At 45.7% G+C, this 26,340-nt stretch overlaps 1 protein-coding gene across 1 annotated transcript in view; it reads right to left on the minus strand.

Moving 5' to 3' along the window:
• Nucleotides 1-26,340, minus strand: part of LOC117513583 (dTDP-D-glucose 4,6-dehydratase-like) — a 54,707-nt gene that overhangs the window by 2,649 nt on the left and 25,718 nt on the right. The window contains exons 8-11 of the mRNA XM_034173757.1: nucleotides 19,008-19,051; nucleotides 11,306-11,471; nucleotides 8,393-8,448; nucleotides 4,080-4,177 (exon numbers count right to left, since the gene is read on the minus strand). Coding sequence (XP_034029648.1) covers nucleotides 4,080-4,177; nucleotides 8,393-8,448; nucleotides 11,306-11,471; nucleotides 19,008-19,051 — 364 coding nt within the window. The remainder of the gene's footprint in view (nucleotides 1-4,079; nucleotides 4,178-8,392; nucleotides 8,449-11,305; nucleotides 11,472-19,007; nucleotides 19,052-26,340) is intronic.

The raw sequence follows: 26,340 nt of genomic DNA on the forward strand, positions 1-26,340 counted from the left end.
CAAAAATAAAAATTTGTTACATAGTGTTATTGGCCATGGCATCAGCCCTCAGACATTGTTCATTTTTACTAATGTACCATACAGCGTATTTATATTTTGTATTTGTAAGCTTCTTGTGTTCAAGAATAGGTCCATGTCTAGGTTTACCAGCCACTGCCCATAATTTAGTAGCTTCACATGCTTCTGCATGGACTTCAGCCACATGTGCGTTACAGCCAGGTCTACCTCTCCTCTTATTTTTAAGCTTCAGAAGAGGCTCACCAGCTTTAAGTAAAGCTGTAACAATATCATTGTACATTGCGGAGATATCAACTTTATAATCTGTGTCATAACAGCTACTGTTTGTGCAGAGGATTGCCTCTCTGGGCAGTTGTATGTATAGATCACTAAAAGTAAAATAGGAATCAATATCTTCCTCTACTAGAGAGGACCAGTCCACTCGATCTGGATTAGATTTGTTTTTGTTTACACATTCAAAAGTGTCAGGTATTTTATCAAATCTAATAACCATTTTAAAAGGAATATGGTCTGAATTTGATGTGTTATATACAATTTCCATATGCACTAAAGATGAATGCACATCAGCTGTTGAGAGACAGTGATCCAACCAGGATGTGGTTTACCAGGCCTCACTAATATATGTATAACTATCAGGAGGCAACAGCTCCCTGCTGGACAGAATCAAATTATTATTTCTCCATAGATGTTTCAGGTGGTTAGCAAACACTGAACTATCATCTGAAATATCAGCATTCATATCTCCAACAATAAAAACTTGTAAAATGTTCATTTAACAAAAAAGAGCTAATAAATGCTAACTTATTCATATAGTCCTCTTCATTTATCTGACTTTCAAAAGGGGTATAAACATTTAAAATAACAAAATCCTTATCAGACTGCTTCAAGTGCACAGCAATACACCAGTCCACACCAAGCCTAATAACATTTACTACCGGATCCAGCTTCTTATTCCACAGAATTGCCACCCTTCCTGGAACTCTACCCTTCCTTAAACCCAAGCAAAGATCAGTGGTAGATTCACCTACACTGTGAAAATTATCATTAATTAAATTAAGATTTTTAAGATCCTGTTTGGCTAAAAAAGTTTCCTGTAGGCACAGAATGTCACAGTGCTCCAACAACTGATCCACAACAGTACAGCGAGCTCTATCCGCCGCGCTCTGAGCCAAATGCAGGCCACAACAGTTGTAAAACAGGACACTTATCTCCATCACAGTGTCAGACCTGAGCTACCGTACCGGTAGCAGGCACATCTAAAGCCCCAGCAGATAGAACAGCAGCATTGGCATTAGCACCAATAAAACCAACTTTCCGGGGTTCAAAGAAGCGCCGTACATACGCTCCCGCTGGCCACAACTCTGGGTTATACATGTCACCAAGATCCTTGCATTCGGCAGATATTTTAAACAAAGCGTATCTGTTATTCACGGTGGCAATCTTTTGACACGACATCTTACGAGAGAGTTTCTCCTCAAGATGAACACACAGAGTTTCAGGGTCTATTTCCAGCGAGAACTTGGTAGCAAAAACACTCACCAGTTTAGTTATTACCACTTTAATGTTCCTCGCTGATCCTGTGCCCACAATAGTTTTCACAGCTTTCTTCTGCCTCAATGTTAATTTACCAGTGCATAATCCTTGCTTAGGATCAGCGGGCAGCTCAGTGAGCAGCTCAGTGAGCTTCTGTTGGCCTCTCTTCACCACCAGGCTCCATTTTGGAGAACCCAGTGAAGTCGTTGATAATCCAGAAGTAGCTGCAGATTCAACCCTCTCCACAGTTCGAGGCGGCGGTTTCTGTGACAGGTGTTCCTGGTTTTCTCCTCTTGGTGCCCCAGTCCCCCCTGCCAGCGCGTCAACCACTGCGCCATTCCATACCGTGCCACTACCACCTTCCGCATTCAACCGCCCCTCCGATGCAGCATAGTCAGCGTGCTTCTCCAAGGCACCAAGTCGATGGCTCACCTCAGCCGTGACAGCGCGCAGATCTTCGCAGGTGTTGGACTGCAGGTGCAGTGCATGTTTCATGGCAGAAACCTCAGAGTGCAGCTGCTCCACTTTCGGGAGTAGGCCGCACACATCCATACTTGTAAAAGTCACCGCTGGCAAGTCATCCAAATGTTGGGAGACAAATCTAGGACCTTTGTCCCCACACTCACTCAGCACTTTGAGGCAGCTCTTTATGTTATTAATATCTTTCTGAGCAGCTTTATGCGTGATGTTCCACTGCGTAGTGGGGCAGAGCTCAAACAGTTTTCTTTCAAGTTTCAATCCACTCTGAGTCAAAACAGTTGACAGCAAGCAGGACAATCTCATCCTGGCTTAAGGTTCTTATCTTCAATGCAAGAAAATGTAAAAGCTCATCTTCAACAATAATTTTACCATCGACAGTCTGGTACACCTCAGGTTTTAATCGAACTCGAGCATGCGCTGAGGGGCCTGAAACACTCACGTCCGCCATGACACCCTTCTCAATCCCTCCTATAACAATACAGAAAGTTCTTCACAGTCAAAAGCAAATCATGACCTGATGTTCTGTGCTGCAGTGCCCAACACTGGCCACCGCTTCCGAAGTGATGCTGCATGCCTCTGGAAAAAAGGTGTGACACTGATTTCTCAGCTGCATAACAACCTCACAAATCACTTTCTATTAAATGGTTTAGGGTTAAGCAGCACTTACACTTTGCCTACCCCATCCATCATGAGATTAATCTGCATCACCTTACCAACAAAAAGATGCACTCCTTAATGGGGGGGGAATTCATGAGTCTGTTACAATGTAATCAGAAGCATTAAGGTAGAATCTGACACATAAACACTCACACATGCAAAACATGACGTCTAGCACATTAAGGCTACACTTTTGTGCTTTTTTCTTTTCTTAAGCCAAAACAGATTACTGCCCAACTGTAAATGTATCATATGTTTCACAGTTCTGATTGGGTGCAGAGAGATTTGTGAGCAGTAGGTTACAGTACTTAAATCAAAAGTGCAGTGCACACAACCTGTAATGCATATAACACTGCAAAATGCTAAAACTCTGTTGTATCATGAAGTAAATTGTGTCGTTAACACTGAAAAACAAAGCGCACCTCACAGTCTACCGCTGCAGACGACAGGAATTCTGCTGTGATGAGCGGTATGACTGTTTTTCTGCAGCCATGAAGAACACAATATTAATACAGGTAATCATGTAATGCAGAGCGCTCCCCCTGGCACGTGTGTGCGTGTGTGTGAGAGAGGAAAAAGATGATGTAATCACACTGTAGGCAGGGCCCGGTTTCATAAAGTGATCTAATCTTATTTAGTTGACTAATCTTTTGACGTTAGTCATTGCACAAAGTGCTCAGTTGGCTAAAGTTTCATGTTAGCCAACTAAAGTTTTAGCCTTGTAGAGAGGAGGCTAACCTCATTTTAGTTGACAAAACTTTAGTGTCTTACCTCAAAAATGGCAGCTATCATGTACCATCAGTTGATGGAGCAGGAAGAAAGGAGAGCCTTGCGGGGTGAGCGTGGGTTCCAGGACCGGAATAATCCATTGGAGACATTCACGGATGCCGAGGCCAGGAGCGCTTCTCTTCTGGTGCAGCAGACTCGGCCACGTTTGTAGCAGACGACCAACCCAGAAGTAAACAAAACTTGCGCATTGGAGGTGTTTCTTGGCAACAGCAGTGGCAAGGTCGCTTTTGCCCATGAAGATTGTTGACTAACATTAATTTACAAATTTAGCCATCAATGTGAAAGGGAGATTTAGACAGCTAATATTGGGCGACTAATTGTAGTCATCTAAGTAAGTTTAGTAGACTAAAAGATTAGACTGCTTTATGAAACCGGGCCCTGGTGTTTGCTGTTCAGACTGACCATCATATATTTGCAAATTATCAATTACATAGTGGAAACCCTGCTTTGGTCACTTTGACTTGCCCGCACCCGCAACATTTTATGACCAAGCTTATTTGCACCCACCCAACCTGTGGGTCAACCCATGGGTGGCTGCAGGTTACATGTTGACCTGCTTTTCTAGTCTCCAACCTAACCAAAGTGTGTGTGCGTTTCTGTACCTGTCTGTCTGATGCCGTCCGCCCACGACACCTCAGCCCGCCAGCCGAGCCGCTGCAGCTTCTCACAGCTGATGGGGTACCGCAGGTCAACCCGCGGCCTACAAAGCAGAGGTCAGAGGTCACGTGCACTCCTAGACATCATGCTAAATTGTTTCCTAATCTAAAACTACCAAAGTATAAAATACTGTTAAAATAAAAAGAAACTAAAGATTCAATTACACAATCTAGTTCACAATAGAAGATTAACAGTAACAAATGTCCACATGTAACAATATTTCACAGTACTAATGGAACCAAAAGCCTCTGACCAGTTCTCTAACCCTTCCTGGCGGATCCCGAGGTGTTTCTAATCCAGGTGGGGAAGCACACCAGAGCCTTCATTCTCTCCTTGCAGGTGGTGAGCCCACATGGAGGTGACACCAAGTTGATTCTTCAGGCTGAGCCCAACTGAGCCCTATAATAGTAGACTCAGGCACCAGGCACTCGCCTGCAAGCTCCTGCCCCAGGCCTGGTTCCAGCAGGAGGCCCCAGTTTCCCTACTCTAGGTGAGGTGGCTTTATCATTTATTCTGTCGATCATAAAGGGTCTTATTGAATCGCCCTTTGTCGCCTCACCTGGGACCAATTTGCCAAAGGAGGCCCTACCAGGAGCTAATAATGCTCCAGACAACACAGCTCCCAGTAACAATGGAGCCCACAAACCCTGACTCCACCACCATCATGTGTCGATCCAGGCAGGGGCATTAAGTAAATGCAACATTAAAATACTGCCTTAAGTCACATTAGAGAGCATTTTATTTATTATTTATTTATTGTTTTTCAACTGCAAACCTTTTCAATTTAAAGGTGGAGCTCATTTGGTCTGCTTTGAATACTAATTGATATAATCCGACTCCAGCTGTCCAACAAATGTAAGTCAGAGAAAAGTACAATAGTCAACCTTACAATGTAGCACAACAGACATATACAAGCCATGGTTCCAAATCCAACATAAAAATCAGGACAAAGACAGACAGGGCTTATTAGTGTTCAGTTGTTCAGGTCAGTTTTGGATTAATAGGTTTTTCCTTGGCCCTTGTGATCAGATGCTCTCTTAAAAGGTAAATGATATATTTCTTGCTGATGGGTGGAATCGATCCCCAGACCATTGTGCGTGCACCTTGAGGCAGCAAAGCCTTACATTGGATAAATTTACTCTGCAGCACATTTTTTAGATGAATTTACTCTGCAGCACATTTTTTATTTACTTATTCTTTGACTAGTCGTGTGAGGAGTCGTTACAGATGCTGTGTTGCAGACCGCCTTAAATATTTTGTCAATATTAAGTTTGATTTTTGTGAAATTATGACATGTCAGAAAGCATCACTCTGTGCAGATTAAAAATCACTGAAGGCAGCATCACTAATCGGTGAATATCCCATCCCTGAAATCTTATATTAATTCATGTAAAACGTCAAATTAATAATAAGTAATGTAATAAGTGGCGTTGTCTTCTTAAATGTGTAGTGATTAAATACGTGTGGTTCAGTATGCTTTGGCTTTTAGGTCCCTAGTTTGGAAGAAAAAGTAAGTTAGCCAATTCCATTTATTCTTCCAAAGTTTCTGGATAGAGGGATGCAGGCTGGTTTGCTCTTCTATGTTGTCCACTCTAGTTTCCTTTACAAATCTATGCTTAAAGACACAGCAGGTTGACCCCACCCCCTGCAAAAATGAGCTGGCAGCAGTGAGGAGAATCAAACAAAATGGAGACAGCATTATTTGAACAAGAGTGCTCTGTGAACACAATATCCCCCACTGGCACATGCTGCTTTGGTACAAGTGCGTGCTACATTCTGATAACATTTCAAGGTATGTGATAGTTGATTTCAGAATGCAGACACCAACTCATGAAACTGGCCGTGTCCAGGTTTGTTAATCAAAGGCCACAACAATCTTGTCTATCAATCTTGTACAATATTGCAATATGTGTATTATGAATCTATAACAAGGAGTTGTACAAAGTTTCACAAAATTCCTCCTAAAAGTGAGAGAGGAGCTGATTTTAGGATGCTTATACCCTTTTTGGGAGGGACAGATGGATGGAAAGTGCCTTGACAAAATCCCCCTTCAGAAGGGGGATACAATCTGATTTTTGAATGCTTTTAATATGTGGGGCGTCCCTCTCAGGATGCATTCATTTGTGTGTCCTGGGAGTGATGCTTATTCTGCGTCCCAGGGAAGCTGTACATTTTTTTTTTTACATATATTGTGTCAAGCCTTGTTGATTTTGCCTCAGGACAGCATAGGCGCAAACCCTGAAACTGGTTATATGCATCCAAGCTTGTCCTCTGATATACAGGTGTTTGGTGAAAATATTAACAATTCACAGTGTCCATGTCTGTAAGACAAGACAATGAACTCTCACTCCCTACGAATCTTCACCACCAATTAACTTCATCTTCATCTCGTATTGTGACCAAAGAATGGGGCACAGATGGGCTTTGAATCCCAGACCCTCTTGTTTTGAAAAAGCAACAACCCTACCACTGCTCCAACAATAAATTCAGATGGAAATAAAATCAATATTGTGACTGGCTTAAAGTGTAAGTGATAAGATATGTAATTTATTTATTTTTTTTTTTTTGAGTATTTAAGACTAAAACAACAGTTTGAAATTTATCCTTTCCTGGTGCGCGGTTACTGAAGTGATAAACATTCAGATTTTTAACTGTGTGCCTCTAAAAACCAGGCACTTCCGGACAAGTCCCAACATTGGAGAAGAAGGAGGAAGTGACATTAGCCTGAGAACCATTTACTTAACAGCCCATTAATTCATGGATTTTTACAGGCTACTAACAGCCCCATTTCCACTGAGTGGTTCGGGTTGGTGCTGCACCGTGTTTTCAGTGTCAGAACAGTTAATTCTCACTGGCAGAATCCTTTTGATTGGCAGGTGGAACAAGTGCACATGCACGGTATCTGTGGCACCTCCACTGGACATGGAGGCAAAAATGAGTATTTTCATAATATTTTATTTTAATTGTTTTGTGGATCATGGGACATTTTCATCACATGTAGACTGAGACGTTATGAGCAGATGAGCTGCTGCGAGTGTTTCAACTTGCAGCGCAAAGCAACCCACAGTGGAACAAGAGGAAGATTCGTTCACAGCAGAGACTAGATCCATCAACCACAATTAACGGATTACACTGTGCCGGCGCTGTAACCTGGCACCAAACTGCTGGTGTGACCAAAAGGACTTTTCTTTAGCCAGGACATCAGGAATTAAATTACTTCCAGACTTTGTTTTCCAAATGTGGATACCTTTTCATCAGACTGAAGATGATCTCACTGAAACAGACAGGTAAGACTATATTATTTACTCCTTGTGTGAATGGTTTTAATATTTAATAATAACGTGTTACGCTACTAACCTACAGTACACTAAGTGTATTCAAGAAGGAAACAAGATTTATTTTCAAAATAGCTGATATTTTCAGTCCCTCGTGTCATTTTTCAGATTTGAAATGTATGTACCTGTTTCTAAGAAAAAAACAAAAACAAATAAAAAATACACACTTCCTCATCACTTTTTTGTGATGTCACAGATAGTAAGACAAACAATTTTTATCAGTTGATTATGACCAAAGAGCTGGCAAAAAAAAAAAAACAAAAAAAAAAAACAGCTTATCACCTCCACCAGCATGCCGAAATCACCTGCGTTTTTTTTTTTTATAATCACCATTCTGTGTTCTGAACTCTGCTAATATTGTCACTGTTGTCAGACTGAAGGTTTTCCTCCAAGGTTTAGTCTCCCTCTTTGTCATCTAAATACGGTCAAAACCATGTTTATTCAGAAACACATTCAGACTGGACTTAAAAAAAAAAAAAAAAAGCTCCACACTAGAACAAAAAAAAATTTGTCTGAAAACAGCTAGACCTCCGCCGTGTTTACAATTGATTTGGGCTTGAATCAGCAGGTGTCGTTATTTCAGCTGGGGGCTGAAATAGAGTGCAGGCTTCAGACAGCTGTTGTTTATCCTTCACCTGCACACTTATCGACTTTTATTGTTCAGGATTTTTTTAAATAAACATTTCATGTTTTAGTGATTATTTGTGCACAATTTTGTTGTCACCTACACTTTAACATACATACTGTTTGATAAAGGGAAAATAATATCTGCAGTAAGTGAAAACTGAGTTCAAATGTTTTATGCTGGGTCTATGTAAACTTTCTTTCACAACTGTAAATGTACTTTCTATCATTATGTTAGTGTGAAAGTGAGGCCCGCTCACATTAGTTAAATGTAATAGTGGCTGCTTGATGCGACTCACCGGTCAGGAACAAACTCAAGCCAGTCGTTCACTTCAGAATCTGGCACATTCTTTACCTGAAACAAAATTTGAAATTTGCACTGTAAATGGAACCAGATTTGCACAGTAAATCTAACACAACACAAATGAGACAAATAATCCATGTCACATGACATACAAAACACCAATCAAATGACAAGGATCCACTCAGCCGTTATACAATTCTCCCTATCACATATTGTGCACCAAACAAACCACCATAGGGGGCGCACCATTATTGCTTTATGTTGCTAAGATTTAGTCAGCCAGCCGTGCCTCCAGTTGGATTGAAAATAACGCAGTCTTAAAAATACATTCAATAAGTGAATGAGACTGGCACACAGCAGTCACAGAGAATATCATCATCCTGCTTCAGAGGGCTGCGTATGTTACAAAGTTCTACAGGTTCAACATCGTCATTAAACATCGGCTTACCATCACATCTGTGTTTCTTGATTCTTTCACTTGTCCAAGAACAATCAACAAGCAAACAAGCTCCCCTGTTGAGACTGAACAGAGCACTGTAGTCACCCTACACCACTTCCTCTCCAAGCCTTTGTGATTACAATCTTCTATACTCAAATCAACTCACAAGCTTTCTCATAGGGAAATGTAGAAATAAAATATAATTCCCAGGTGCTGAAACATGAAAATATTCACTATGTGAATGTGACCGGAGGTTTGTCTGTCTGAAAAAACATCAAATATTGATGATGCAGTGCATTCTGGGATGAATTTGCCTATATGGGACAGGGAGAATTCACTACAGGTGGAACTTTCTGTGCATGTTCAGTACCTGTGTCATGATGCAAGACAAGTGAACCTCCCGAATGGTCCTCAAAGGCTTTCTCATGAAGGGACAAGGGAATAGACTATGGAGATTTCAAAACATCTACTTTATTGGGTACAACCAAATAGTTGTTCTGAAACCTTCCTGAGCCACCAGTCCATATTATGGAGTCTCATCCAAGGGGTAGAAAGTGGTGGAAGTGAAAAGCACATAGCAAGGTGCGATTAACAAAGTTTCTCCTGATGCAGTTTCAGCAGCGAAAACAGCATACAATAGGGAGGTGATGGTCTCGGCGTTAAACTGGTGGGCTTGAGACCAAAGGATCCTCCATTCTAAAGCCCATTAGACTGGAAAATCACTAAGGATTTTTTGTAATGTCCCTGATCTTTCAGTAAGCAGCTGAGTGCCTTGCATGGCAGCACACTGACATCGGTAAATGGCTGAATGTGAGGCATCATTGTAAAGCATTTGAGCTTCTGATTCAGATGGAAATGCACTATATACAGGTGCTGGTCATATAATTAGAATATCATGAAAAAGTTTATTTATTTCAGTAATTCCATTCAAAAAGTGAAACTTGTATAATGTATATGTACATTCATTCCCCACAGACTGAAATTTTGATGATTACAACTGACAACTAATGAAAACCCCAAATTTAGTATCTCAGAAAATGAGAATATTGTGAAAAGGTCTGATATTGAAGACACCTGGTGTCACACTCTAATCAGCTAATTAACTCAAAACATCTGCAAAGGCCTTTAACCGGTCTCTCAGTCTAGTTCTGTCGGCTACACAATCATGGGGAAGACTGCTGACTTGACATCTTGCCTGGGCTAAAGACAAAAAGGGCTGGACTGCTGCTGAGTGGTCCAAAGTTATGTTCTCTGATGAAAGTAAATTTTGCATTTCCTTTGGAAATCAAGGTCCCAGAATCTGGAGGAAGAGAGGAGAGGCACAGAGTCCACGTTGCTTGAGGTCCAGTGTAAAGTTTCCACAGTCAGTGATGGTTTGGGGTGAGATGTCATCTGCTGGTGTTGGTCCACTGTTTTCTGAGGTCCAAGGTCAAGACAGTTCACCAGGAAGTTGTACAGCCCTTCATGCTTCCTGCTGCTAACCAACTTTATGGAGATGCAGATTTCATTTTCCAACAGGACTTGGCACCTGCACACAGTGCCAAAGCTACCAGTACCTGGTTTAAGGACCATGGTATCCCTGTTCTTAATTGGCCAACAAACTCGCCTGACCTTAACCCCATAGAAAATCTATGAGGTATTATGAAGAGGAAGATGCGACACGCCAGACCCAACAATGCAGAAGAGGTGAAGGCCACTATCAGAGCAACCTGGGCTCTCATACCACCTGAGCAGTGCCACAGACTGAAATAAATCAACTTTTTAAATGATATTCTAATTATGTGACCAGCACCTGTATAGTGCATCTGGAAAGTATTTACAGTGCTTCAATTTTCCACATTATATGTTACAGCCTTATTCCAAAATGGAGTAAATTCATTTTTTCTCTTAAAATCTCTCTACTCACAACACCCCATAATGACAACATGAAAAGTTTTTTTTTTTCCATTTTTGCAAATTTATTAAATATAAAAAGTAAGAAGTCACGTGTACATAAGTATTCACACCCTTTGCTCACTACTTTGTTGATGCACCTTTGGCAGCAATTACAGCCTCAAGTCTTCTTGAATATGATGCCACAAGCTTGGTGCACTTATCTTTGGGCAGTTTTCCCCATTCCTCTTTGCAGCACCTCTCAAGCTCCATCAGGTTGGATGGGGAGCATCTGTGTGCAGCCATTTTTGGATCTCTCCAGAGATGTTCAATCATTTCTCTGAGTAAGGTCTTTCTCCCCTGATTGCTCAGTTTAGACAGATGGCCAGCTCTATGTAAATGCAATCCATTTAATACCGTGGTTCAATTATGGAACTCTGTTTTTTTTTTGGGGGGGGGGGGGGGCGGCAAGAGCTATATAATATTTTGGAGGGGCAAGCTCGCTTGACAGGTTTTTGGTGTCATCCAAAAGTGGAAATCCGGGGGGGGGGGGTATAAGTCATTCTATTCAATAATGCATTTTTGTGACAAACTCACCATTCTGATAAGTTCTTTGGCCAGTTGTACGATTTGAATTTCACAGCTTGTTCCAACATTATAGATTTCGCCTACACTTCCTTTCTCCAGGAGCATCAGGAAGGCATTTATGGCATCGTCAACAAAGAGAAAGTGACGCGATACAGGAAGGGTTCCCTGGATGGTGCTGCAGACATAAGAGGTACAGAATCTGGATTCTACTGTATGAAACAAAGTGTCTCAGTAGAAGAGCAGCAGAGAAATCACACAATGTATGTGTATGTGTGTGTGTGTGTGTGTGTGTGTGTGTGTGTGTGTGAGTGAGAGGGGAAGCGCACGTACAGTGCACCAGGAAAGTATTCACAGCACTTCACTTTATACGCATGTTTTTTTATGTTACAGTCTTATTCCAAAATGGATGAAATTTCACAATACCCCATAATGACAATGTTAAAAAAGTTTATATATATATATATACACACACACACAACAACAACAACAAACAATCTAAGAAATCACATGTACATAAAGTATTCATAGCCTTGACATGAAGCTCAAAATTGACCTCAGCAGCATTCCTGTTTCCACTGATCATCCTTCAGATGTGTCTACAGCTTAATTGGAGTCCCCTTGGGTACATTCAGCTGGACATGATTTCGAAAGTCACACACCTGTCTACATATAAGGTCCCACAATTGACAATGCATATCAGAGCACAAACCAAGCATGAAGTCAAAGGAATTGTCTGTAGACCTCCAAGACAAGATTGTCTTGAGGCACAAATCCAGGGAAGGGTACAGAAACATTTCTGCTGTTTTGAAAGTCTCAGTAAGCACAGTGGCCTCCATCATCCATAAATGGAAGAAGTTCAGATCCAGCAAGACTCTTCCTAGAGCTGGCCGCCCGTTTAAACTGAGCGATCGGGGAGAAGGGCCTTAGTCAGGGAGGTGACCAAGAACCTGACGGTCACTGTCAGATCACCAGCATTCCCCTGTGGAGAGAGGAGAAACTTACAGAAGGACAATCATCTCTGCAGCAATCCACCACTCAGGACTGTATGGTAGCGTGGCCAGACGGAAGCCACTCCTTAGTAAAAGGCACATGGCAGCCCACCTTTTTTGTTTCTCAGACCATGAGAAACAAAAAATTCTCTGGTCTGATGATACAAAGATTGAACTCTTTGGTGTGAATGCCAGTCATCATGTTTGGAGGAAACCAGGCATCCCTACAGTGAAGCATGGTGGTGGCAGCATCATGCTGTGGGAATGTTTTTCAGCAGGATGAACTGGGAGACTATGTTGTGTGGGCCGCTGAAGAGGAGGTACTGCTGGCCCACCACCACCAGAGGGCGCCCTGCCTGGAGTGCGGGCTCCAGGCACCAGAGGGCGCTGCCGCCTCACGAGAGCAGCCAGGGTGACAGCTGTCACCCATCACTGGACACAGCTGTTCCACTCAGCACGGAGGTATATCAGCAGGACGGCGTCTCCACCTCAGTGCCGAGATATCGCCTTGAGATAGAGGTAACCTTCTCTGCAGCATATTCTGTGTTATCTGATAATACTTGTTAAACCTTTCAGAACAGCTGACTACCGAAAGCCGATTGCTTGGATAAGTACTCACCTTCCTGCTTTATTGTGACGAGAGGTGGAGGCGGCTTCTCCCCTCTCCGTGTTACTGGGTGCAGCCGCATCCACACCTGTGTGTTTGTTGCTCTCTCTTGCCAGCAGTACCGGATCCGACGAGCGGAGGCAGTGGCCACCTGGGAATTCGGGACTTGGCGGTTCCAGTACTTCCAGGGTTCGGTGGCAGAGGAGATCTGGGTGGTTCCGGTTCGACTTGGACGGACGTCTCCTACCTTCGAGCCTGCCCACACGACACCAGCAGAATTCGGCTTAACCCCAAATTGTTGATTGTTGTATTGGTTGTGCTCGTTTCACAACAGTAAAACTTGTTATTTACCTTCTCCATTGTCCGTTCATTTGCGCCCCCTGTTGTGGGTCCGTGTTCCTACACTTTCACAACAGGATATCTCGGCCAGCGTCATGGATCCCGAGGGGCGTCAACCGGCTGTTGAACGGCCAATGGAAGAACAGGGCGCGTCGGCGTCTTCGGGAGGGGTAATCGGTGAGTTGCAGCGGATCCTCACCGCTTTCACCACTCGGATGGATTTAATGACCGAGCAGAACGTTCTCCTAAACCGCAGGGTGGAGGCTCTCGCCGCACAAGTGGAAGCGCGCCCTCCGGGCGCCGCTGCGGCTCTCCCTCCCGAGGACCCTGCGCGTAATAGTGACGTTCCACTGGTCGTTCAACGGCCCCTCCCTCCGTCCCCAGAAGCATACATAAGCCCTCCAGAACCGTACGGAGGCTGTGTGGAGACGTGCGCGGATTTCCTTATGCAGTGTTCGCTCGTCTTCGCACAGCGTCCCGTGATGTACGCGACTGACGCTAGCAAAGTAGCTCATGTAATCAACCTGCTTCGCGGGGAGGCACGCGCTTGGGCTACAGCGCTCTGGGAGCAGAACTCACGGCTCCTTCATACATACGATGGGTTTGTGCGGGAGCTCAGAACGGTGTTCGATCACCCCAATAGAGGAGAGACCGCTTCAACCGTGCTACTGTCAATGAGACAGGGGCGTCGGAGCGCAGCTGCCTATGCAGTCGCCTTCCGCATCGCGGCTGCGAGGTCCGGCTGGAATAGCACTGCCCTCCGCGCCGCCTTTGTAAACGGACTGTCACTGGTCCTAAAAGAGCACCTGGTGGCGAAGAACGAACCGCGGGATTTAGATGGGCTCATCGATCTAGTCATACGACTCGACAACCGGTTAGAAGAACGCCGTCGGGAACGAGGCGAAGGGCGTGGCCAGGCACGCGTCGTCCCTCTCCCTTCCGGTTCCGACCGAGCTCCGCCCTCCCCACGCTCCCCTGTTCCTGTGCTCCGTGTGGCTACGGCTCCCCCTGCTGACGAAGCTATGGACACGAGCAGGGCAACATTTAGGGCACCTGGAGCACAAAGGAGGCGGGCCCACGGAGCTTGTTTTGTTTGTGGCTCGATTGAGCATCTTGCAAACGACTGCCCCGAGCGGTTAAACTCCAACGCCCGCCCCTAGAGACTGGGCCTGGGGTGGGCCGAAACATTCACGTGGGACACACCCACATTGCCACACGACTCCCAGTCACGATCCTGTATGAGGATTCAACCCTGAAGGCCCCAGCACTGGTGGACACGGGCTCTGAGGGGAATCTGCTAGACAGTAGATGGGCCAGGGAGATAGGGCTCCCTCTGGTGGCTCTTACCTCGCCTGTACAGGTTCGGGCACTAGATGGCTCCCTACTCCCGCCGATCACGCATAAGACACCACCAGTAACTCTGGTGGTGTCAGGTAACCACCGGGAGGTGATCGAGTTCTTTGTGACTCAGGCCACCTCCCGTGTGGTTCTGGGTTTTCCCTGGATGTTGAAGCACAATCCCCGGATCGATTGGCCGTCCGGGGTAGTGGTGCAGTGGAGCGAGACCTGCCATCGGGAGTGTCTAGGTTCCTCGGTTTCTCCCGGCTCCCAAGCTAAGGAGGAGGTCAGAGTCCCGCCCAATCTGAGGACGGTGCCGGCGGAGTACCACGGTCTTGCGGACGTGTTCAGCAAGGATCTGGCTCTCACGCTTCCTCCTCACCGCCCGTATGATTGTGCCATTGATTTGGTGCCAGGCAGTGAGTTCCCGTCCAGTAGGCTGTACAACCTCTCACGGCCGGAGCGCGAATCAATGGAGACCTACATCCGGGACTCATTAGCTGCCGGGTTGATCCGGAATTCCACCTCTCCGATGGGTGCTGGTTTCTTTTTTGTGGGTAAAAAAGATGGCGGGCTTCGTCCATGCATTGATTACAGGGGGTTGAACGAAATCACGGTTCGCAACCGATACCCGTTGCCCTTATTGGATTCGGTGTTCACCCCCTTGCATGGAGCCAGGATCTTCACCAAGCTTGATCTTAGGAATGCGTACCATCTGGTTCGGATCCGGAAGGGAGACGAGTGGAAGACGGCATTTAACACCCCGTTAGGTCATTTTGAGTACCTGGTCATGCCGTTCGGTCTCACTAATGCTCCCGCGACTTTCCAAGCTTTGGTAAACGATGTCTTGCGGGACTTCCTGCACCGGTTCGTCTTCGTGTATCTAGACGATATACTCATCTTTTCCCCGGATCCTGAGACTCATGTCCGGCATGTCCGTCAGGTCCTACAGCGGTTGTTGGAGAACCGCCTGTTTGTGAAGGGCGAGAAGTGTGAGTTCCACCGCATGTCTTTGTCCTTCTTGGGGTTCATAATCTCCTCCAACTCCGTCGCTCCTGATCCGGCCAAGGTGGCGGCGGTGAGAGACTGGTCCCAACCCACAAGCCGTAGGAAGCTGCAACAGTTCCTCGGCTTTGCTAATTTCTATAGGAGGTTCATTAAGGGCTACAGTCAGGTAGTTAGCCCCCTGACAGCCCTGACCTCACCAAAAGTCCCCTTCACCTGGTCGGATCGGTGCGATGCCGCGTTCAAGGAGTTGAAACGGCGCTTCTCGTCTGCACCCGTTCTGGTGCAGCCCGATCCTAGCCGCCAGTTAGTGGTTGAAGTGGACGCCTCGGACTCAGGGATAGGAGCAGTGCTCTCCCAGAGCGGGAAGACCGATAAGGTCCTTCACCCGTGTGCCTATTTTTCCCGCAGGTTGACCCCGGCCGAACGGAACTATGACGTCGGCAATCGAGAACTCCTTGCGGTGAAAGAGGCCCTCGAAGAGTGGAGACATCTGTTGGAGGGAACATCCGTGCCATTCACGGTTTTCACTGACCATCGGAACCTGGAGTACATCAGGACCGCCAAGCGGCTGAACCCCAGGCAAGCCCGCTGGTCACTGTTCTTTGGCCGTTTTGACTTCCGGATTACCTACCGTCCCGGGACCAGGAATCAGAGATCGGATGCATTGTCCCGGGTACACGAAGACGAAGTCAAAACGGAACCGTCGGATCCCCCGGATCCCATCATCCCGGAGTCCGCTATCGTGGCCGCCCTCACCTGGGGCGTGGAGAAGACCGTCTGGGAGGCCCTGACCCGAGACCCGGACCCCGGAACCGGACCAAAGAACAGACTCTACGTCCCACCGGAAGCCAGAGCTGCAGTGCTGGACTTCTGTCATGGTTCTAAGCTCTCCTGTCACCCTGGGGTGCGAAGGACCGTGGCAGTCGTCCGGCAGCGCTTCTGGTGGGCGTCCCTGGAGGCCGACGTCCGGGACTACGTCCAGGCCTGTACCACCTGCGCCAGGGGCAAGACCGACCATCGAAAGACCTCAGGGCTGCTACAGCCGCTGCCCGTTCCACATCGCCCCTGGTCCCACATCGGCCTGGACTTTGTCACGGGTCTCCCGCCGTCCCAGGGAAACACCGTCGTCTTCACGATAGTGGACCGTTTCTCCAAGGCGGCCCACTTCGTGGCCCTCCCGAAGCTACCAACGACCCAGGAGACGGCGGACCTCTTGGTCCACCACGTCGTCCGTCTGCATGGAATACCATCAGACATCGTCTCCGATCGCGGTCCCCAGTTTTCCTCGCACGTTTGGAGGAGCTTCTGCCGGGAACTGGGGGCTACGGTCAGCCTCTCGTCCGGGTATCACCCCCAGACCAACGGGCAAGCAGAGCGGGCCAACCAAGAACTGGAGCAGACACTACGCTGTGTGACAGCCGCGCACCCGACGGCCTGGAGTACCCACCTGGCCTGGATCGAGTACGCCCACAACAGTCAAGTGTCGTCAGCCACCGGCCTCTCCCCTTTTGAGGTGTGCTTGGGGTATCAGCCCCCCTTGTTTCCGGTGGTTGAGGGAGAGGTCGGTGTGCCCTCGGTCCAGGCCCACCTACGGAAGTGCCGTCGGGTGTGGCGTGCCGCCCGTTCTGCTTTGTTGAAGGCCCGGACGAGGGCGAAGAAACATGCAGACCGGCGGCGGGCCCCGGCCCCCACGTATCGTCCTGGGCAGGAAGTGTGGTTGTCCACCAAGGACATTCCTCTGCAAGTGGACTCCCCAAAACTCCAGGAACGATACATCGGACCCTTCAAGATCCTTAAAGTCATCAATCCCGCCGCAGTGAGGCTCCAGCTCCCGGCCTCACTGCGGATCCATCCAGTATTTCATGTTTCCCGGATAAAACCCCATCACACATCACCCCTCTGCACCCCGGGTCCGGCACCACCTCCTGCCCGGATCATCGACGGGGAACCGGCTTGGACTGTGCGCCGGCTCCTCGACGTCCGTCGAATGGGCCGGGGTTTTCAGTACCTGGTGGACTGGGAGGGGTACGGTCCCGAAGAACGCTCCTGGGTGAAGAGGGGCTTCATCCTGGACCCGGCCCTCCTGGCCGACTTCTACCGTCGCCATCCGGACAAGCCCGGTCATGCGCCAGGAGGCGCCCGTTGAGGGGGTGGTCCTGTTGTGTGGGCCGCTGAAGAGGAGGTACTGCTGGCCCACCACCACCAGAGGGTGCCCTGCCTGGAGTGCGGGCTCCAGGCACCAGAGGGCGCTGCCGCCTCACGAGAGCAGCCAGGGTGACAGCTGTCACCCATCACTGGACACAGCTGTTCCACTCAGCACGGAGGTATATCAGCAGGACGGCGTCTCCACCTCAGTGCCGAGATATCGCCTTGAGATAGAGGTAACCTTCTCTGCAGCATATTCTGTGTTATCTGATAATACTTGTTAAACCTTTCAGGACAGCTGACTACCGAAAGCCGATTGCTTGGATAAGTACTCACCTTCCTGCTTTATTGTGACGAGAGGTGGAGGCGGCTTCTCCCCTCTCCGTGTTACTGGGTGCAGCCGCATCCACACCTGTGTGTTTGTTGCTCTCTCTTGCCAGCAGTACCGGATCCGACGAGCGGAGGCAGTGGCCACCTGGGAATTCGGGACTTGGCGGTTCCAGTACTTCCAGGGTTCGGTGGCAGAGGAGATCTGGGTGGTTCCGGTTCGACTTGGACGGACGTCTCCTACCTTCGAGCCTGCCCACACGACACCAGCAGAATTCGGCTTAACCCCAAATTGTTGATTGTTGTATTGGTTGTGCTCGTTTCACAACAGTAAAACTTGTTATTTACCTTCTCCATTGTCCGTTCATTTGCGCCCCCTGTTGTGGGTCCGTGTTCCTACACTTTCACAACAGACTAGTCAGGATTAAAAGAAAGATGAATGCAACAATGTACAGAGACATCCTGGATGAAAACCTGCTTCCAGAGCGCTCTTGACCTCAGACTGGGGAGATGGTTCATTTTTAAGCAGGACAATGACCCTAAACACACAGCCAAGATATCAAAGGAGTGGCTTCAGGAAAACGTTGTGGATGACCTTGAGCCCAGACCTGAATCTGACTGAACATCTCCAGAGAGATCAGAAAATGGAGCTTGAGAGGTGCTGCAAAGAGGAATGGACAAAACTGCCCAAAGATAGGTGCACCAAGCTTGTGGCAATTGCTGCCCAAGATGCATCAACAAAGTAGTAATAACTGTGTAAATGTGATTTCTTAGTTTTTTTATTTATAATGAATTTTGGAAAAAAAAAAAAAAAAAAAAACTTTTTTCATATTGTTATTATGGGATGTTTTGAGTAATTCACACCATTCTGGAATAAGGCTGTAACATAACAAAATGTGGAAAACGTGAAGGGCTGTGAATAATTTCCTGATGCACTGAATGGGTAAAGCACACCTACCATTTCTTACTCATTTGCAAAAGAGTGAGAAATCTTGGAATGACCTGAAAAACAAAACAGTGTCAGCCAGCTGCACATCACTGTGGTCACTGAAATTAAAATATGCTGTGTAATGTTTATACGCGTATATTGACTTATTTGAAGAACTGCCTTTTAAAATGACTTTCTTTAAGGGCCCCTTCACACAAAACAAAATTGAAGCTGACTGACATGTTGGAGGAATTGCATGCCACTCGTGAAAAATATGAGCTGCCTCAAACGCCTCGTACAGCTTTCGCCACAACCATTCGCACACACAAGCGGTCAAAAAACAGCGAATGCCCTGGGACTGCCCAATCGACCCATCTCCCAGCAGGTGCCGGCCACATTCCAGGTGCCATACACGAACATCTAATACTGCTTGCTGGGCACTTAGAAACGGCGTGGCTATTCGCGCTCTCGGCATGATACGAAACAGCAGGCGACCATAGTGTCAACGTGCCATACAACTGTGGCGTAACCTAGCAACATACATGTGGCGTGCCAGAGTGTCGGCTCCCCCTCCACACGTGTGGTGTGCGTGTGTATTGTGTCCCCCACCCCCGCAACACGTGTCATGCATGTCATGCAGGCACACTTGCATGAAATGCTGATACATATGTACAGACATGATCACATGGGGACTGGCCAGTCACATCTGAGCGCACACAGCACAGCAAGGCACCTCTCAGCTGATCACCAGCCACACACTGACAGCTAGAAATGATGGCTCAGTGCACACGATGTGTTACATTACAAACAAACAGGTGGGTGAGGCCCCAAACAGCAGCTGGTCAGATCTCTGGACCTGCGAGTCCCAGCTGAAGAACACGTACCGCGTTTTGAAGAACTTAACCTTACAACTCTATGCCATGAGGAGTGTGCGTGTGCCTGCTGTCCTCATGTGGAAATACATAAAAACATATATCGCTTTTGCCACAGTGTGGAGCAGCCGCTCATGTGAAAAGGACCGTCTGATCATGTGAACACTCAGCTGGCAAGCTGAATGTCACCTCACCCACGCTAACACAGAACAAAACTATGTTACACCCTAATTTTTTTCAAGCCTTTCTGCCTTGTTTTTGTGGAGTTAGAAACTAGAATGTCAAAATCCCCCCTATCCTGCAATGGTGAAGAATCCTTTAAAAAATTCCTGGATCTGGATCGTGATCTGGATCACCACTAAAATTTAATCACTTGTTCATCTTGTCATTTCCAACCACTCCACAAAATTTCATCAAAATCCGTTCAAAACTTTTTGAGTTATCCTGCTGACAAACAGACAGACACACAAACAAACAAACAAACTCGACCAAAAACATAACCTCCTTAATGTTAAATGACTGTTTTTGAGCTGCACAACACCTGCAGTAGAGAACAGAGCGCACTTCCACAGAGGCAGAAAATAGCACTGAACTGGTTTAATAGTGGCATGGTACACGAGACTGTGTGCACACATTAAAACGCAAACACACGCAGCTGCAAGTATGAAACAAATACTGAAAAAGGCTGAGTACACGCGTATTTCGGGCATACGAGGTCTATTAGAAAAGTATCCGACCTTATTATTTTTTCAAAAACCATATGGATTTGAATCACGTGTGATTACATCAGACATGCTTGAACCCTCGTGGGCATGCGAGAGTTTTTTCACGCCTGTCGGTTACGTCATTCGCCTGTGGGCAGTCTTTGAGTGAGGAGTCGTCCACCCGCTCGTCGATTTTTTTCATTGTTTAGGAATGGCTCAGAGACTGTTGCTTTGTTTGATAAAAATTTTTTCAAAACTGTAAGGCACTACTGAGTGGACACCATTCAATAAATTCAGCTGGTTTTCGGTAAAAATTTTAACGGCTGATGAGAGATTTTGGTCTGGTAGTGTCGCTTTAAGGACGGTCCACGGCGCCTGATGGCGATGTGCGCTTCGAGGCGGCAGCGTCTCGCCGTTTCAAGTTGAAAACTTCCACATTTCAGGCTCTGTTGACGCAGTAAGTCGTCAGAGAACAGAGAACTTTCAGAAGAAGTCGGCATGAGGAGTTTATTCGGACATTCCATTGTTAACGGTCATTTTGTAATGAAAGAACGTGCGGGCAGAGTCGCATGTCGGGCTGGACCCGACCGCGGGGGGTCGCGGCAGGAAAAACACCTCCGTTGGAAATCTTAACGGGCAAGTTGGAACATGCCCAAGCTGTTAAACAATTTCTCAGTTACTCACTTGTTGAAAGCCATTAAAAGCCGCCTGAATTCTACAAATGGTTTTCAACACGGAGGTGTTTTTCCTGTCGCGGCGCACACAGATTTGCCGAGTCGTCACGGAAACGACTCAGCGAATTTGCGCGTACGTCTTTCATTAAAAAAATGTCCTTAAACAGTGGAATGTCCGCATAAATTCCTCATGCCGGCCTCTTCTGAATCTTCTCTGTTCTCTCACGATGTCCTGGGTGAATTAAGCCTTAAATTAGGATGTTTTCAGCTCGAAACAGGCCAACGACAGCGCCTGGAAGCGCTGCAGGACGTCCCGCTCCATGGGAAGTCCTTACACCGACAGAAACACTCCATAATCTCTCATCAGCCGTTAAACTTTTCACAGAAAACCAGCTTAATTTCTCAAATAGTGTCCACTCGGATATTCCTCACAGGTCCAGAAAAAATTTTGATAAAGCAACGCGCGCCGTCTCGAGCAGCGTGTGAAACAAAGGAATTCAGCCGAGAGGGCGGGACCACATCTCACTCAAGGCCTGCCCACAGGGAAATGACGTCACCGACACGCGTGAAAAAACTCACGCATGCGCACGAGGGTTCAAGCATGATTGGTGTAATCGCATGTCATTCAAATCCATATAGTTAAAAAAAAAATAAAAGGGTCAGTTTATTATCTAAGAGACCTCGTATTTAAATGCAACACAACGCCACAATGAGCAGCTCTATGAATACGCCAGTGTGAAAGGGGCTTAAGTAGTGCCAACCATGAAGCCAGGACCATCAGTTTCCTGTGTTTGATCTACTGTATTTTCCAGAGTATAAGTTGCATTGGTTCAAAAATGCCTCTTTAAGAGAAAAAAATCGTATTCATTTGCACCACGTCACATTTGTCAATGCAAGAAGCATAACGGATTAAATAGCAATAGCATATTAATTTATAAGGCACACACACGGTGTAAAGGAGCAGAGCTAATGAGCCAATTAATGTCACTATAAGGGCACAAAATGTGTGTAAACTGCTTCTTTCAGCCACTGAACAGACCACCATATGTGAGATCACCGTACAACATAATTTTCAATCCAAACTCCTGTTTTACTTGTAGTACATTTATAAAAGAAACTCACCATTAATTTTCTTCTTTTTAAAAGAACTTTGTACAACCCCAATTCCAGTGAAGTTGGGACGTTGTGTAAAATGTAAATAAAACAGAATACAATGATTAATGTTCAAACTGATAAACTTTATTGTTTTTGTGCAAATAGTTGCTCATTTTGAAATGGATGCCTGCAACACGTTTCAAAAAAGTTGGGACAGTGATATGTTTACCACTGTGTTGCATCACCTTTCCTTCTAACAACACTCAAAAAGCATTTGGAAACTGAGGACACTCATGATTGGGTATAAAAGGAGCAACCCCAAAAGTCTCAGCTGTTCACAAGCAAAGATGGGGCGAGGATCACCACTTTATGAACCACTGCATGAAAAAATAGTCCAGCAGTTTAAGAACAATGTTTCTCAATGTTCAATTGCAAGGAATTTAGGGATTCCATAATATAATCAGAAGATTCAGAGAATCTGGAGAACTTTCTACATGTATGCGGCAAGGCCGAAAACCAACACTGAATGCCCGTGACCTTCGATCCCTCAGACGGCACTGCATTATAAACCGGCATCACTGTGTAAAGGATCTTACCGCGTGGGCTCAGGAACACTTCAGAAAACCATTGTCAGTTAACACAGTTCGTTACTACATCTACAAGTGCAAGTTAAAACTCTACCATGCAAAGTGAAAGCCATACATCAACAACATCCAGAAATGCCACCACCTTCTCTGGGCCTGAGCTCATTTGAAATGGACAGACGCAAAGTGGAAAAGTGTGCTGTGGTCTGATAAATCCACCTTTTAAATTGTTTTTGGAAATCATGGATGTCGTGTGCTCTAGACAAAAGAGGAAAAAGACCATCCAGATTGTTACCAGCGCTAAGTTCAGAAGCCAGCATCTGTGATGGTATAGGGATGTGTTAGTGCCCATGGCATGGGCAACTTACACATCTGTGATGGCACCATCAATGCTGAAAGGTACATCCAGGTTTTTGAGCAACACATGTTGCCATCCAAGCAACGTCTTTTTCAGGGACATCCGTGCTTATTTCAGCAAGACAATGCCAAGCCACATTCTGCACGTGTTACAACAGCGTGGCTTTGTAGTAAAAGAGTCTTTGTACTAGATTGGCCTGCCTGCAGTCCAGACCTGTCGCACACTGAAAATGTGTGGTGCATTATGAACCGCAAAATACGACAACAGAGACCCCAGATTGTTGAACAACTGAAGTTGTACATCAAGCAAGAATGGGAAAGAATTCCACTTACAAAGCTTCAACAATTAGTGTCCTCAGTTCCCAAACGCTTCTTGAGTGTTGCTAGAAGGAAAGGTGATGTAAAACAGTGGTAAACATACCACTGTCCCAGCTTTTTTGAAACATGCTGCAGGCATCCATTTCAAAATGAGCAACTATTTGCACAAAAACAATAAAGTTCATCAGTTTTAACATTAAATATTTTGTCTCTGTGGTGTATTCAATTGAATATAGGTTGAGGAGGATTTGCAAATCATTGTATTCTGTTTTTATTTACATTTTACACAATGTCCCAACTTCATTGGAAGTGGGGTTGTACTTTCAAATGAGTCCAAATAAGGTTTCTCCCAAACAGAGAGAGAGAGAGAAAAAATAAAGTCCATCTTCATTCAAAAATGTGGTTTTCCAGTAACTAACATGTTAAGGTATTTCTTCAGAACAAAGAATGTTTTTTCTTTCTTTCGCAATTTTATTGTGATGGTTCCGAGGTCTCCTTCCTGAAGCAAGGCATCTTGGGACAGATTTTACGCAGCACCGTAAGTTTGGGTGAGAAGCGGGTCTAATAAGCCCGCACTGAGGCTGGGGGTAGCAGTCGCCCCGTCACCTCCCCTCTTCACAGGCTGAAGGCACGGACCAGCCGACCCGCCTCACGGGTAGTTTCTCCCTCTGAATGGGCTCTTTTCGTGGATCTTCCTAGCTATAGATCCAGCAGGGCCCCGTTTTGTGATCAGAGGACAGACTGTTGTATTTGTTTCTATTTTCGGATCGGAGTCAACTGTTTGGGTCTTTGCCTCTTCCTCATTTAATACTGGATTATCAAACGGACTTTTTGAGCCCAGCGCTGACCTCTTATGGAGTACTTTTCTACAGGGAACATTTGCCAAAGTGAGAGAGCAGTCCAACGTAAAATTACAGAGAGTTAAGTTTTAAATTAGATCATAACAACATTCACGCTGATACTCTGCTGTGGAAATGAACATATTTTCATTTGCGTCATAACTCAAGCGCACACACTCAGACATGAATATCTGTTCGTTTGTGCTGTAACAGTGCATCCCACACACACAAACACGAATGTCTGTTTCTGTGCATTTTTACGGTGCAGTTCTTTGTGTCAATACTAATTAGACAGCATTCTGCTATTTAATAAAAACATTTATTATATGGCTGCAACGCTACTCGCGATCTGATTGGCTGATTACCGGTCGGATATTTTCCCATATCAGGACCGGTTACCATGACAATAGGCCCGCAACGCATATTTTCATTACAAACCAGGAAGCAAAAAACAATTTAAAAAAACAAGTCTGACATAAACATACTCCATAAATATCTAAATAGCATCTGAAAAAACACAAAGATTGAAAGCTTACCAGCTAACAACCTGACCATCTGTTAGCAAGTTCTTCATGGAGATGAAGCAAACAGGTCTGACTACGAGCTCTCAGCAGCTTTCATATTTGGGTGATACTGTACGTTTACGTGTTTTTATATATATATATATATATATATATATATATATATATATATATATATATATATATATATATATATATATAATAGCCATATAATAAATTATTAACCTCGCTTGCTCGGTCTGTATGGGGACATCAGACCTCCACATTTTTCGCACGGACCTCACTAACGCTCGATCCACACTGACAACACATCGGTCTGATATTTCCCCATACAGACCTTGCAGTCGGTTAATAATCCTTTATTATTCATACAACAACAAAAATATAAACAACTTTTGTTTTTGCTCCAATTTTTCATGAGCTGAACTCAAAGATCTCAAACATTTTCTATAGACACAATATTTCTCTCAAATATTGTTCACAAATCTGTCTAAATCTGTGTTAGTGAGCACTTCTCCTTTGGCAAGATAATCCATCCCACCTCACAGGTATGACATATCAAGATGCTGATTAGAAAGCATGATTATTGCACAGGTGTGCCTTAGGCTGGCCACAATATAAGGCTACTCTGAAATGTGCAGTTTTGCTCTGTCGGGGGGTCGGGTGGGGTCAGAAAGCCAGTCAGTATCTGTGTCACCACAATTTGCCTCACGGAGTGCAGCACATCTCCTTCACATAGAGCTGATCAGCAGCCAGACGCCAGATTTTAGTAACACCTGCCAAACGCCATTGAATGTGAGCATTTGCTCACTCAAGTCGGTCACAAGGACGAACTGCAGTCAGGTCGAGACTCCAATGAGAATGGCAAACATGCAGATGAGCTTCCCTGGTTCTGCAAGCCGATTGTTACAGCAACGTTCCGGGTGGCTGGTGTTAGACGATCTTGGAGGTGAACATACTGGATGTGGAGGTCCTGCTCTGGTGTGATTACATGTGGTCTGCAGTTGTGAGGCCGGTTGGATGCACAGCCAAATTCCATGAAATGCCTTTGGAGATGCCTTATGGTAGAGAATTGAACATTCAATTCATGGGTAACAGCTCTGGTGGACATTCCTGCAGTCAACACGCCAACTGCACGATCCCTCAAAACTTGCAACATCTGTGGCATTGTGCTGTGTGATAAAACTGCACATTTCAGAGTGGCCTTTTATTGTGGCCAGCCTAAGTAAGACACACCTGAGTTGGAATGGATTATCTCAGTAAAGGAGAAGTGCTCACTAACACAGATTTAGAGAGATTTGTGAACAATATTTGTGAGAAAGAGGTCTTTTGTGTATATAGTAAATGTTTTATATCTTTGAATTCAGCTCATGAAAAATCAGAGCAAAAACAAACATAT

This window comes from Thalassophryne amazonica, chromosome 1, assembly GCF_902500255.1.
Source record: "Thalassophryne amazonica chromosome 1, fThaAma1.1, whole genome shotgun sequence".
In the NCBI taxonomy this organism is placed as follows: Eukaryota; Metazoa; Chordata; class Actinopteri; order Batrachoidiformes; family Batrachoididae; genus Thalassophryne; species Thalassophryne amazonica.